The 14201-nt window shown below is 40.8% G+C and overlaps 1 protein-coding gene across 8 annotated transcripts in view; it reads right to left on the bottom strand.

Annotated features, from left to right (window-relative positions):
* The window catches only part of pgm3 (phosphoglucomutase 3), a 75865-nt gene that overhangs the window by 20137 nt on the left and 41527 nt on the right, over nucleotides 1–14201 (bottom strand). For all 8 annotated transcript variants that reach the window (XR_005942397.1, XR_005942392.1, XR_005942394.1 and 5 more), the window contains 2 exons: nucleotides 6270–6465; nucleotides 2655–2812 (listed from right to left, as the gene is read on the bottom strand). Coding sequence is in view for 1 of the 8 variants with exons in the window: in XM_041182877.1 (XP_041038811.1) it covers nucleotides 2655–2812; nucleotides 6270–6465 (354 nt within the window). In the remaining 7 variants the exon portion in view is untranslated. The remainder of the gene's footprint in view (nucleotides 1–2654; nucleotides 2813–6269; nucleotides 6466–14201) is intronic.

Below are 14201 nucleotides of genomic sequence, written 5' to 3' on the forward strand. Positions count from 1 at the left end.
GATTGAAAAGCAGCCCGTCAAGTCAATACTAAATCATGATCCTTCTGGAAGTTGGTCACAAACGCGTTCCATGACCAGACAGCTGAGGTAGAGAGTAAACGGAGTTGGTATAATTACACAGCCTTGTTGATGCCTGTCTGGATACATGAGGGCTCAGACACCAATCTATTGCAAAGGAAAGTTTTGCTGTCATAGCAAAATGCAGGTAGTAACAAATTTTGCTGGACATCCAAATTTCCGGAAGAATTTCCAAAACTGCTTTGTGGTAAAGGAGTCAAAGGCCTTTGACAGATCAATAAAAGACCGTGTAAATCTCCTTGTGCTGTTCCAGGCACTTTGCTTGGATTTGTCAAGCAACAAAGATGGTTCTCCTGGATGGCCAGAAACCACATTGGGTCTTCTAGAAAGATGTCTTTGCTGACAGGTAGGAGGCAGTTCAAGAGGAGTCTTCCCCATAATGGTCAGAAAGGATATACCTCTTTAATTCCCATAAATTGATTTATCGCCCTTCTTGAGAAGTGAAACAATGATGGCATTGCGGAAGTTGGGAGAATGTACCTCTTTTGCCAGATTTTTGTAAAAAGGTCTGAGACTATCACCAGCTTTATAGATCTCGGCAGGAATGTTACCTGGACCACCGCAGAAAGCAGACTAAATGAAATGAAAATTACAGCTTCTCTGCAAGGGTCACTGAGGGTGACGATGTCACACTTTGGGCAACATATCCCATTTTGAGAGAGAGTTGGCATCATCTGAAAAATGATGTGAACCTGATTTCCTTGCCCATAAAGCTTAATCCCATTGAGCAAGAAAATACATTAATGGAGTGCAAAAATAACTAGACTAACCATCAAATTCCAACTCAGTCCAAATGCAGAAAAGGTATATACAAAACGTTTTTTTTAATTTATTCTTTCATGGGATGTGCATTTGCTGCCCATCCCTAATTGCCCTAGAACTGAGTGGCTTGCTAGGCCATTTCAGAGGGCAGTTAAGAGTCAACTACATTGCTGTGGATCTGAAATCACTGTAGGCCAGACCAGGTGAGGATGGCAGATGTCCTTCCCTAAAATACATTAGCAAACCAGATGGGTTTTTACAACAATCGATGGTCATTATTACTGAAACTAGCTTTTAATTCCAGGTTTTTAAATTGAATTTAAATTCCACCTGCTGCCATGGTGGGATTTGAACTTGTATTCTCCAGAACATTAGCCTGGGCCACTACACCACCTCCGCTACACTATCTCCCCCCTTATAAAACTTGGAAGTATTGAGAATTGTGAGGAGGGCTTCAAGAGAACATAGCATCATAATATGCTTACAGCACAGAAGGGGGCCATTTGGCATGCTGTGTTCATGCCAGCTTTCTGCAAGGGCAATTTATCTCGTCTCACTCTCCCACCTTTTCCATGTAGCCCTGCATTGTTGTAAAGGGGGTACAGGGGCAAATGGGAGATGAATTTTAATGTAGAGAAGTATGAAGTGATTAATTTTGGTAGGAAGAACAAGGAATAGCAATATAAAGTAAAGGGGGGGGGGGTGCAGGAACAGAGACACGTGGAGGTATATGTGCACAAATTGTTGAAGGTTGCGTGACAGGTTGAGGAAGTGGTTAAAAAGGATCACACGTTTTATAAATAGAGGCATAGAGTACAAAAGCAAGGAAGCCTTAATGAATCTTTATACAACACTGGTTCGGTCTCAACTGCAGTATTATGTCCAATCCTAGGCACCACACTTTAGGAAGGATATTAAGGCCTTAGAGAGGGTGAAAAAAAGATTTATGAGAATGATTCCAGGGATGAAAGACTTTAGCTACATGAAAGAATCTGGGCTTGTTCTTTTCATAGAAAAGAAGACCGTGAGGAGATTTGACATAGGTGTTCAAAATCAAGAGGAGCCCAGGCAGAGTAAATAGAGAGAAACTGTTCCCAATGGCAGAAGGGTGAAAAACCAGAGGACACCAATTTACAGTGATTGTCAAAGAACCAACAGCAACATGAGGAAATAGCTTTTATGCCGCAAGTCATAAGGATCTGGAATGCACTGTCTGAGAGCGTGATATAGGCAGATTCAATCATGGCTTTGAAAGTGGAATTGGATAAACACTTTGAGAGAGAAAATTTGCAAGGTTACAGAGAAAGGAGTAGATGAGTTGCTCTTGCAGAGAGCCAGCACAAGCTTGATGGGCCTAATAGCCTGCTTTTGTGCTGTACGGTGATGGTTAGTGGACAGCCCATAAACAAAAGGAGGTTAAAACAGAACTAAGTAAACATTAGAACAATAAATGCTTGATCATATAAATGTAATCCTTGGTTTCAAAACTGGTGATCTACAAATATATTTGTTTAGTTATACAATATATTTAAAATGTAAAGAGCCAAAACAAATCAAACTTTGAAAAGTAACAAATGCAAAATAAACCCTGTAGGTGTTGGAAACCTGAAGCAAAAACAGAAAATGCTTGATGGTCAGTCAGCATCTGTGAGAAGAACAGATAAGTTAATATTTTAGGTGTAGACCTTCCTTCAGACAATCCTAAGGGTCCACAGCTGAACTGAACATGTCTGTTATCTCACAGATGCTGAGTTAGCCCAACGATGTTGGTTATGAATATCAACATGGTAGGATGACTTATAGGAAGGTTTTACCTTGGCAAGAAGCTCCTTTAGAAATATAGTAATTAAAGTAGCAATTTTATCTCCATCAAGAAGATGGAAATATCCGGATTCACTGATGTAATAGTATACAATTCTGTCTGCATCACCATCAAACGAGCAGCTGCGTTCATTTGCCTTCATGTCTAAGCCTGCAGCAATTGAGAATGGATCTGTTAACATTTTCCTGATTATTAGGGTAGAAAATACTTATCAATTGCAATGCAGCCCGTAAAGGTTACAGAATGAACACAACACAATCACCTCTTTTATCAAACTCAGCTAGTCAAACAGAATTCTATTACAAAAGCAAAGTACTGCAGATACTGGAAACCTGAAATAAAAACAGAAAATGCTGGAAATATTCACAGGTCTGGCAGCATCTGTGGAGTGAGAAACAGAGTTGACATTTCAGGTCAAGGACCTTTCTTCAGAACTTCAGGTTAAGAACAGATCTCTGGGGCATTGCTATAAAGACTATAAATAGCATGAAGAATTGATGCTTTGTCTTCAAAGCACTTTATTTTAAAAATTCAGCATGCTCTTAGGAGGAGAATTTGTTCCTAATAATGGAATTAAAACAAAGTCAACACAAAGGGGTAATGTGTTGATGTTCGAAGGACCAGTTTTCAAAGTGTCACAACAAAAACAGCAGCAGCACACAAGTGAGGACTCATGTCTAGTTTATGCACACAATATGTAGAGACTATGAACTACCAGTTCTGCGGACATCTATGCCGATCCCGCACCGGACTCTTCTGTCATATGTGAAGCCAAGGAAGATGATAAAATCATCTACAGCTTGGACAAACTCAGACTAGTAAACTAAATTCAAAGTTTAAGCACTGAAATAAAGGAAAAGCTATATGTTATTCTCCACATATCATGGATAGTTACTGAAGCAGAAATGATCTTGGGTAACTCACCACAGAAGGATTATAGAGAAAGTACAGTGTAAATTCTCCAAGCTGAAATTGGAGATGCAAAACTATACTTATATGAGGAAAGACTGGAGTTGCTGGGGCTGTTTCCATTGAGCAAAGAAGACTGAGGATAATTAACTACTATTTTTAAAATAATGAATGGTTTTGAAAGTGTGAATAGGGAAATTTTACATCCTCTAATTTGGGAGTTAGTGATGTCACAGAACCACAGAATTGTTACAATGCAGGAGGAGGCTATTCTACCAATTGTGTCTGCATTGGCTCTCTGAATGAGCAATTCGCTCAGTGCCATTCTCCTGCCTTCTCACCGTAAACCCTTCACATCTTCCTTTACCAGATAACCATCTAATTCCCTTTTGAATGCTACAAATGAACCTACTTCCACCACAATCTCAGGCAGTGTATTCCAGACCCTAACCACTCACTGTGTACAAAATGCTTTTCCTCATGTTGCTTATGCTTCTTTTACCAATTACTTTAAACCTGTGCCCTCTTGTTCCCAATCCTTTCACAAATGGGAACAGTTTCTTTCCATCTACTCTACATCATGAGACCCCTCATGATTTTGAATACCTCCATCAAATCTCCTCAGTTCTCTTTTCTACAAGAAGAACAGTCCTATGTTCTCCAATCTATCTTCGCAACTGAAGTTCCTCATCCTTGGAACCATTCTCGTAAATCTTTTCTGCTCTCCAGTGCCTTCACATTCTTCCTAAAGAGTATTGCGCCCAGAACTGGATGCAATAATCTAAGCTGAGAGCAAACTAGTGCCCTTTACAAGTTTAACATAACTTCTTTACTCTTGTATTCTATGTCCATATTAATAAAACCCAGAATACTGGATGCTTTCATAACCGTACTCTCAACCCATCCTGCAACCTTCAGTGACTTACACATATATATCCAGATGCCTCTGCTCCTGCACCCCCTTTAGAATTGTGCTCTTTATTTAATTTACACTCCATGTTTTTCCGATCAAAATGAATCACTTCTAGCTTCTCCACGTTGAAGTCCGTCAATTCCACCCCCTTGTCCATGTCCTTTTGAAGTTCTACACTATCCTCCTTACAGTTCACATGAGCTATAACTTTGCTCACAAGTCTGTTGTGTGGCACTGTATTGAATCTTTTTTGGAAGTCCACATACACCAAATCAACTGCAGTGCCCTCATTATCCCTCTTAACAAAACTCCATCAAGTTAGTTAAACATATTTCCCTTAAGAAATCCATGCTGGCTTTTTTAAATTAACTGACAATTGTCCATGTGACTATTAACATTGTCCTGAATTATTGGTTGTATAATTTGCCCTACTACCAAAGTTAAAAGTATAAATTTTGCAATTTTCCAGTCCTTTGGCACCACATCCTAGTCCAAGGAAAATTGAAAAATTATGGTCAGCGCCGCCACAATTTACATTCTTGCTTCCCTCGGTATCCTTGGATGCATCTCATCTGGTCCTGGTGCCTTTTAGCCTACCTAATGCTTCCTCATCAGTTCCATACCCTTCCAGTGTCTGAATTACCTCCCCATTCACTATGGTCTGGGTAGCATCTTCTGTCTTCGTAAAGGCAGATGCAAAGTATTCATTTAATATCTCAGCTATGCCTATGGGTAAGTCCACTTTTTGGTCTCTTAATGGCCCTGTTCCTTCTTTTACCACCATTTTACTATTTATATGCCTACACAAGGCTTTCGGATTCCCTTTTATGCTGATTGCCAGTCTCTTTTCATGCTCACTTTTTGCTTCTCTTATTTGCTTTTTACCTCCCCTCTGAACCTTCTATATTCAGCCCTTGTTCTCAATTGTATTTGCTATATCTGTCATAAACATTTTTTTAAATCTTAATTTCTGTCCTGTTTGTCATCTAGGGAACCCTGGCTTTGTTTGATCTAGCTTTGCCTTTCTAGGGAATATACATTGACTGTGCCCGAAATACCTCTTCTTTGAAGGTCATCTATTGTTCAGCTACTGTTTCTCCTGCCAATCTTTGACTCGAATTTATCTGGCCCAGATCCACTCTTACCTCACTGAAGTTGGCTTTCTTCCAGTTAATTATTCTTACGCTGGTTTGTTCTGTGTCCTTTTCCACAGTCAGCCCATACCTTATGAAACAATGATCACTGTTCCCTAACTGTTCTACTGACACTATATCCACTTGGCCCACCTCATTCCCCAGAACCAGGTCTGCCCTTCTTTGAGTCAGTGATATCTCTGTTAAAGCCACAACATTGTATTTCCACATGGCAATCAGTGCCTGTAACTCACCAACCTCATTTACCCCACTCCATGCATACACATTATGTAACCCGATTTAGGCTTGAATACTTTCTCCCATAGTCTGACCCCACCTTATTCCTCCTTAGTTTAAACCTTCCCCAATAGCACTAGCAAAACAGCCAAAATAACTCTGTCACTTTAAATCACACACACATTCAGGAATTATTTTATACATAGTGAGAGTTGTTGAATGCTTTGACATTAGGGAATAGTTGGGGCAAAGACAGGTGCATCTTTTGAAGAAAATGTTAATGTGTTTGAACCAAAGAAATATAAAGGGCTATGGGTAGAAAACAGAGCAAAATCGTAATGAATCAAATGGATTCCTGCTGTAAAATTGTAATGATTCATTCCACTTTATAAAAACTTTTCATTACATTACTTGCCTTGAGGCGGCTTCTGTTGAACCTTTACGAAATCTGCTCCACACAGGTAGTTGAGTTTGCCACTTGCGCCATCATTATGCACCTTCAACAGCAGCTTCTTCTGAAGATAAGGCTCCAATTCCTGAAGCTTTAATGCACCAATACCATTTGCTCCATCCACGTTCAGCTGTCGCAATTCCTCTAGATGGTAAGTTGTCTGCAGACAGAGAGAATATTGAATCACATCAGTAGAATGTGTTGAGGTAAGTTACACACAAACTTGTTTAACCAACAAGATCAATATGGTCTTAGTCACTATCAGTAGTCCTCACTGGAATATGTGCTGCAAACTAATCACATCTCCAACATTATTTAAAATGGTTAAAATATTAGACCAATCAGTAGTTTTGCAGCTTGGATGATATAAGAAATCACATCATGCTTAAACAGCAATTGATGCACATCCGAACACTGAGAGGAACCGTTACCCTGACTTTTGCCAACACCCAAAGCCATAACCAGTGTTCAACATTCATACTGTATCATTTAGGTAATTTATTCTTAAATAAGCTGATTGGCTGTCCTGGACAGTTTCTGTCATTTTCTGGATGAAATGCCTTTTACAGCAGGAGCTGAGTGAGACCGGCAGAAGATAAGGACCGGTGGGCAGAGCAAGCCCGAGACCTGCTGTGAAAGTGAGAACTAAGTGAGACTAGTAAAGGGATAAAGAGCTAGGTGGGTCAGAATGGACTGACCACATTAGAAAGAAAAAACGAAATTCAAAGTGAGAAAATAGGTAAAATGATTGATTGGTGAGTCTCTCTTTTACCCTCTCTAAACTAGGGCTTTCATTTAAACTAGGAGATGGAAAATTAAAAACTTTCAATTGGAATAAGTATTACAGTAAGTGAAATATTACAAAGAGTATTAATGCAAAACAGATCTAGATGCATTAATCAAAATTAATAAATTAAACAAGATGCTAACTAGATTCTAAAAGAGGGAAGAGATTTTTTTTTTAGAAAAACATGGGTGAACAGCTTAAACCAGTGGGTTCCACGATACAATGTACCTTAGGGACCATGTGTGCAAGAAATGTCTCCTGCTGCATGAGATCAAGCTCAGGATTTCTGTGGAGTATCAAGGAGGCTGCGAGTTTCTTGGATTGTACTCTCAAACTGGTACTCGGTCTGTTATTGTGGGTTTATCTTGGAATTCGTTGGCCTCTTACTCTATAAGAAATCTTGCTAAGTATTTACAAAGGTTAAATAAGGTTAAATAAGGCCAAGACATAGCTGCAACTATTCTCAGAGATACTTCACACTCATCTCACCTCAAGTGACACCATAGCAACTGAGAATGTGTGTTAGAAACTATTAGAGTTAATCCTTGACTCTACATCTCCTGAGTCTTTATCCCCATTCTATTATACCACACACGCTCTTACATTTCCCCCCAAAGTCTCTTCTCTTATAAGGGAAAGTCTCTTTGGTGGTTTCACTAGTCTTCTGAATGAGTGCAGAACTCCTTCTGAGGTAGATGGGAAACCTGTTGCTCCAAGGTCAATTCGTGGGGGTTGTCACTCCTGGTTTTTCTCATTTGTAGTTCAGCAAGTGTGACATTCTCTTTAGGTTCAGGGTACTCTGCCCATGTTATTAATGGTTTTCTGTCCATTCAAATGATCTGTTCCTTCAAATGATGTATGACTGTGTCTTGACCAGATACAATTTTGATTGCTATAACTTCTCAGTTATTGTACCGGCACAGTTCTGGGCTCTGACACATACCCGCTCGCCTCTTCAAAGAGTCCTGTGCTTCTGGTTAAAAGTGCAAGCTTGACTTGCTGGATAGGCTTTTTCCTAGCAAAATCATGGTCTTCCATCATGATATTCTTTGCAAGGTGTGAGACAGGAAAGGAAGTTGGGTTGTTAGCCTGCGGCACATCAGAAGCTTGCATGGGGCAAACACATTATGTATTGCTGTGGAGTGATAACTTAAGTAGAACAAGGTCAAAGTCGTCATTCTTCTTTAGTATTTACGCTTTTATAGCGTATACTCCTCACTCAGCTTCTCAGTTAATCAGAGGGTATTTTAGGAGCTTGTGGCATGCACAAATCCATATAACACTGTGAAGGATTGGAAGCACTCATGAATTGTGGACTGTTATAAGAGATGACAATGTCTGGAATGCTATACGTAAAGAACATTTTCTTCATGTAGGTAATAACAGCAACATGGGTGATGCCTTGTAGCTTTTGCACATCTATCCAACAGAGGTAATAGTCTACTACTATAAGAAATATTTTCCCCTTATAGTCAAACAAATCCATGCCAAAGCATTCTCAAGGCCTTGATAGGAAGGAGGAGGGTAGACGTGGCTCTTTCTGTTCCTGTCTGTGAATGGCGTAGGTGACACAGTTGGAGGCCATCTCTTCAACAGAGTATAAAATTCCTGGCCACCATACCGACTGCTGTGCCCTGGCTCAACACATGGTTATACCAAGATGTCAAGATCTTCTGGAAGACTTGCAGGCAGAGAGCTTTTTGGACACCATTCTTACATTGTAATCCAGGAGTTTGGCTAAGATGCTGAAGTGATAACGCTGTTAGAAATATCTCCTCAAGACAGGGTTGCTTGGACTATACTGTGGCCATCCGTGCAGGCAGTACTTGCAAATCTGGATGCATTCTTCATCTTGCCTTTGGGCTGTATGTATTCCTCTACACATATCAGAAATCTACCATTTATTGTGTAATATTTTGCCACACTTGTGCACAGGGATAGCACTGGAAAGTAGACAACAGAGGAAATAGCCCTCTCCAAGCTCTGCTCAGCTGGACACAGATGGTGTACATCAGGGCCAAAAGAAGAATCATTGAGTAGCAGCAGACAATGTGCAATGCATGACCAGGTCTTCAAAGTGGGCTTGCATTGATTAAAGAGACATTAGAGTCCACTTAAAGCATGAGGTGTGCTGATATCATAAGCCATTGAGAAGTTGTCTTCTTCCATGTAAAAAGTAGTTAGAACATGGACCATTATATTCTCCAATCAGGGGAGTGGTTTGAGCGAGGGGGTGAGGGGTGGGTGAGAGGCAAAGAAGCATGCAATTGCATTTTTTGGTGAGATGGGTGCACTAGTGTGAGCCTTGTAGCAATGTGAGTAAGTTGGGATACAATGCCCTCATACCCTCCTTCTCCCCTTCCAAATATAAGAGGAAGAATCACCTTGTTTCTGCTGCAGGTCCAAGCCTTGCAATATTACGCAAAGTACAGCAACCCACGACCATTCTGAAGATCCTGGCAAGTAGTATTGAAAGGCACTTCCAGGTCTGCCCAAGCACCTGAAGTGCATCTTCATTATGCCAACGGTCTGATTAACAGTGGCAACATGACTTTCATTGCAGTGCTGTTGGGTTTCAGCAGTTGGGTTTCTGATGGACGTCACAGCCTAAGTTTGCATGGTTATCCTTTGTTGTCCAGAAGACATTCATTGGGTCTGATTCCAGGCTTGAGGAAACGGGGGGAGCTTGGACTACTGCAAACAAAAGCATCACAGGAATTGACTAGGGATCTTGTGCATAACTATCTTTTGGTGGTTGCACACGAGCTGCAGACTGATGGAGTAAAGCCCTTGCGGTTGACAATTACTCCTGGATGTTCTGGGAGTGCCTGGATTGCATGTCTGTATAGTCAATGGTTCCTTTGTAACTGTTTGAAGCCAGCGGCACAAAACCAAGTGCCCACACATTCTGACTGGTATCACGGTTGACATAATTGTCAACCCTGGCAAACAAGCCATCAATCTTATGTATTTGTAGATGGTCGACTGGGAGATCCTGCATACATGTGGGGCAGATCCCTAGCCGGGTCCAATAGGAAAAATGTTGAGGGCAGCAGTAACTTTAACAGCTACTGGTAACATATATCACCAGGTGAAGCAGGTAGGTGTTGTTCTAGGAAACTGAAGATGTCTGCCACCATCTGATGCAACATCCCGGTATTCAAACATGTCAAGAATAGTGATCTACTGTTTGCAGACTCCATTTGTAGATAGTGCCTCCTACAGCTGTGCCTGCTGTGCTGTGCAGTTACAGGTCTGTGTGCAGTAAGCTGCAGCTGGTCATCTTGACCCTCATCTGTGATCGAATCTAAGGTACCATAAACCGCACCCATTTTAAATGTGACAAGAGTAAACTTCCAAAGTGTAGAATGTAATCGCTAAATTGTAAATCTCTCAGCAAAAATAGTGAGCGCAAACACTTTCGCTCTAGCAGGTAAGAAAGCAGCTAAGAGTACTGAATGTTCACTGCCAAATTGATAATTTGCTTGGGCTGAAACAGTGTACTCTCCCTTGTTTCACAGGTGAGTTTCAGCCCAAGAGAGTCATGGACCAGGCATTAAACAGTGCCAATATTGTTCCAATTATCATTGATCACAGTGTATAAATCAACCCTGCATATAAAACTACCCCATTTTTCTGGTCCCAAAAGTTGTGGTTTGCATATACTCAGCGTACAAGCTGACCCATCCTTTCCAGCCGCAACATACTTTTCTCGCATAATTAGTTAAGCTCAATTTTTCACTCCAGAAATGTATGTTTTACTTACCTTATAACAGGGTGGAACGGATTGAACAGAAAATATGGGCTGTGTTGCAAAAACAAAAAATTAGTCTTTCAATAAAGTGAATGAAAAATGAAGCTGGTTTCAAAATATAAGTCATGACATTTGTTAATTTGTCAAATAATTGTGCTGCTGCGAGGGGATTCAGAGTTAGTCAAAAAACTGGTATGAGGATGGAAGGAGGAATCCACCCAGAACCTGCCCAAGACCAAATGTATCATAAGACCAGGGAGCACCCTCTGGCCTGATCTTGAGAAGCATGTATTGGAATGGCTCCTTGAAAATAGCCAGAATGGTTTCACCGTCACTGGAAACACAATACGCAGTTAAGTGGACCAAATCAAACAGAGTCCAGCAAAGATTTCAGAGCAACAGCTCAATGGTGTAGCCATTTTATGAATGAAAGTGTCTAGTGTTGAGGCAGATGATCAAGATTACTGAGACGACCAAAAGAACTCGATGCCAAAATTGCCAGTTTCCAGCAATTCATCAGCAGACAGCAGCTAAAATATAAGTACTCCTTATACCACATCGCTAAGATGGATGAAACAATCATGAATATGCCCAGCAACCGAACTGTAGGGTGGAATGGTTCAAAAACAATTCTAGTGAAAACCACAGGACATGAGAAGACAAGATTCATGGTAGCACTAGCCTGCACTGCCAACTGATTGAAATTAAAACCTCCGGTAATTTTCAAATGTAGAACCATGCTTAAAGTCAAGTTCCCCAGAATAGTTTTTGTGCATGTCCATGACAACAGTTGGATGGATGAAAATAGTGGAGTTATGGATTGATAATGTGTGTAATAGGCTTATGTAAAGAATGCAACTTATTAGTGTGAGACATGTTCAGATCCCATATCACTGAAGGGTTCAAGAAGCACCTGAGAACAAATAACATCCACAATGCAGTTAAATCAGGGGATTTAACAACTGTAGTTCAACCTTTGATTATGTGCCTCAACAAGCCATACAACGATCTTGTTCGTGCCAAATGGAATAGGTGGATGGTTGACAGAGAAAAATCTTTCACAAAGAGAGGAAACATGCACGCTGCCCTGCTTGATGCTTTGTGTGGTTTTGTCATCAAATCATGGCATGCTATTATTGTACAAAGTGTTATCAGATCATTCAAAATCTGTGAAATATCCAATTCAACAGATGGAGAAAAAGATGATTTGTCATGGAGAGATGATTGTGAAACCAAAAGCATCACATCTGATCAACAATGCCACAGTCAAACTGACTCAATTAATTTAATGAATTACTTATTATTATGTATTTTTCCCACATTTGAAAATGGCAATCACCCATGCCAGCAGTTCACATTTTATATTCGCCGTACAAGTTGACCCCCATTTTTGGGAAGCTTGTTGGAGATTTCAAAGGTCGACAGCTATGGTATGGAATTAGCACGTAGAAACCAATAACCTCCCTCTCCCGGGAGGTTGTTCATAAATAGCTTAGCACACTCCAGTCAAATGCAGAATTTGATGGGTTTAAGCCGGTTTCCAGACACATCGTCAATTTTGCCGATTTTAACTCCCGTCCTGCAACAAATTGCAGATTAAATCTTAGCCATATGATTCCAAAAATACAAAATTTCAACCCAAGTTAAAAATTATTATATATCTCTCTCTCTTCAGGTACCACGCCCTAAGAGGGTGTTGGTGACCATAGACCTCCATGCTAATCTTGCTCTACAGGCGTGGAGCATCTTCGTTGGTGCTGCATTCATCAAGCTTGCGATGCTTTTTAAAAAGATCATTTTTTGTCTACCTCTCTCCCTTTTACATCAGTCTTTCCCATCAGCATCAGACTTAAGTTTGCAGACGACACTAAGGTTGGAGGAGTTGCAGATAGTGAAGAAGATTGTCAAAGGATACAATGGGATATAGATCGGTTGGAGACTTGGGTGGAGAAATGGCAGATGGAGTTTAATCTGGACAAATGTGAGGTAGGAATTATACAGTAAATGGCAGAACCCTTAAGTGCATCGACGGGCAGAGAGATCTGGTTGTACAGGTCCACAGGTCACTGAAACTGGCAATACAGATGGATAAGGTAGTCAGGAAGGCATATGGCATGCTTGCCTTCATCAGCAGGGGCATTGAGTATAAAAGCTGGGAAGTCATGCTGCAGCTGTATAAAACCTTGGTTAGGCCACACTTGGAATATTGCGTGCAATTCTGGTTGCCACATTACCAGAAGGATATGGAGGCTTTGGAGAGGGTGCAGAGGAGGTTTACCAGGATGCTGCCTGGTCTGGAGGTTATTAGCTATGAGGAGAGGTCGGAGAAACTCGGATTGTTCTCACTAGAGCGACGGAGATTGAGGGGCCACTTGATAGAAGTTTACAAAATTATGAGTGGCATGGACAGAGTAGATAGTCAAAAGCTTTTCCCTAAGGTGGAAGAGTCAATTACGAGCGGACATAAATTTAAGGTGAGAGGAGAAAACTTTAGAGGAGATGTGTGGGGCAAGATTTTTATGCAGAGGGTAGCGAGTGTCTGGAATTCACTGCCAGAGGAGGTGGTGGTGGTGTTTAAGAGGCAGCTTGACAAATACCTGAATAGGATGGGAATAGAGGGATAAGGACCCTGGAAGTGCAAAATGTTTTAGTTTGTTAGGCAATATGATCGGCGCAGGCTTGGAGGGCCGAAGGGCCTCTTCCTGTGCTGTAATTTTCTTTGTTCTCACATTTCTCTGCATTAAACTTCATCTGCCACCTATCCGCCCACTACAACTTATCTATGTCCTTTGGAAGTTCTACACTGTCCTCCTCACAGTTTACAATGCTTCCAAGTTTTGTATTATCTGCAAACTTTGAAATTGTCCCCTGCATACCAAGATCTAGATCAATAATATATATCAGGAAAAGCACGAGTCCCAATACCAACCCCTGGAGAACTCCATTACAAACCTTCCTCCAGCCCAAAAAACATCCATTAACCATTACTCATTGTTTCCTATTACTCAGCCAATTTTGTATCCGCGTTGCTGCTGTCCCTTTTATTCCATGAGCTATAACTTTTCTCACAAGTCTATTGTGCGGCACTGTATCAAATGCCTTTTGGAAGTCCACATACACCACATCAACATCGTTAGCCTCATCAACCCCCTGTTACCTCTTCAAAAAACTCTTGCTAGTTAGTTAAACACGATTTTCCCTCAAGAAATCCATGCTGGCTCTTCCTAATCAACCCACAATTTTCCATATGACTATTAATTTTATCCTGAATATTTGTTTCTAGGACCTTTCCCACCACTGGCATTAAACCGACTGGTCTGTAATTGTTTGGCTTATCCTTACAACCTTTTTTGAA

This window comes from Carcharodon carcharias, chromosome 2, assembly GCF_017639515.1.
Source record: "Carcharodon carcharias isolate sCarCar2 chromosome 2, sCarCar2.pri, whole genome shotgun sequence".
Classification (NCBI taxonomy): domain Eukaryota; kingdom Metazoa; phylum Chordata; class Chondrichthyes; order Lamniformes; family Lamnidae; genus Carcharodon; species Carcharodon carcharias.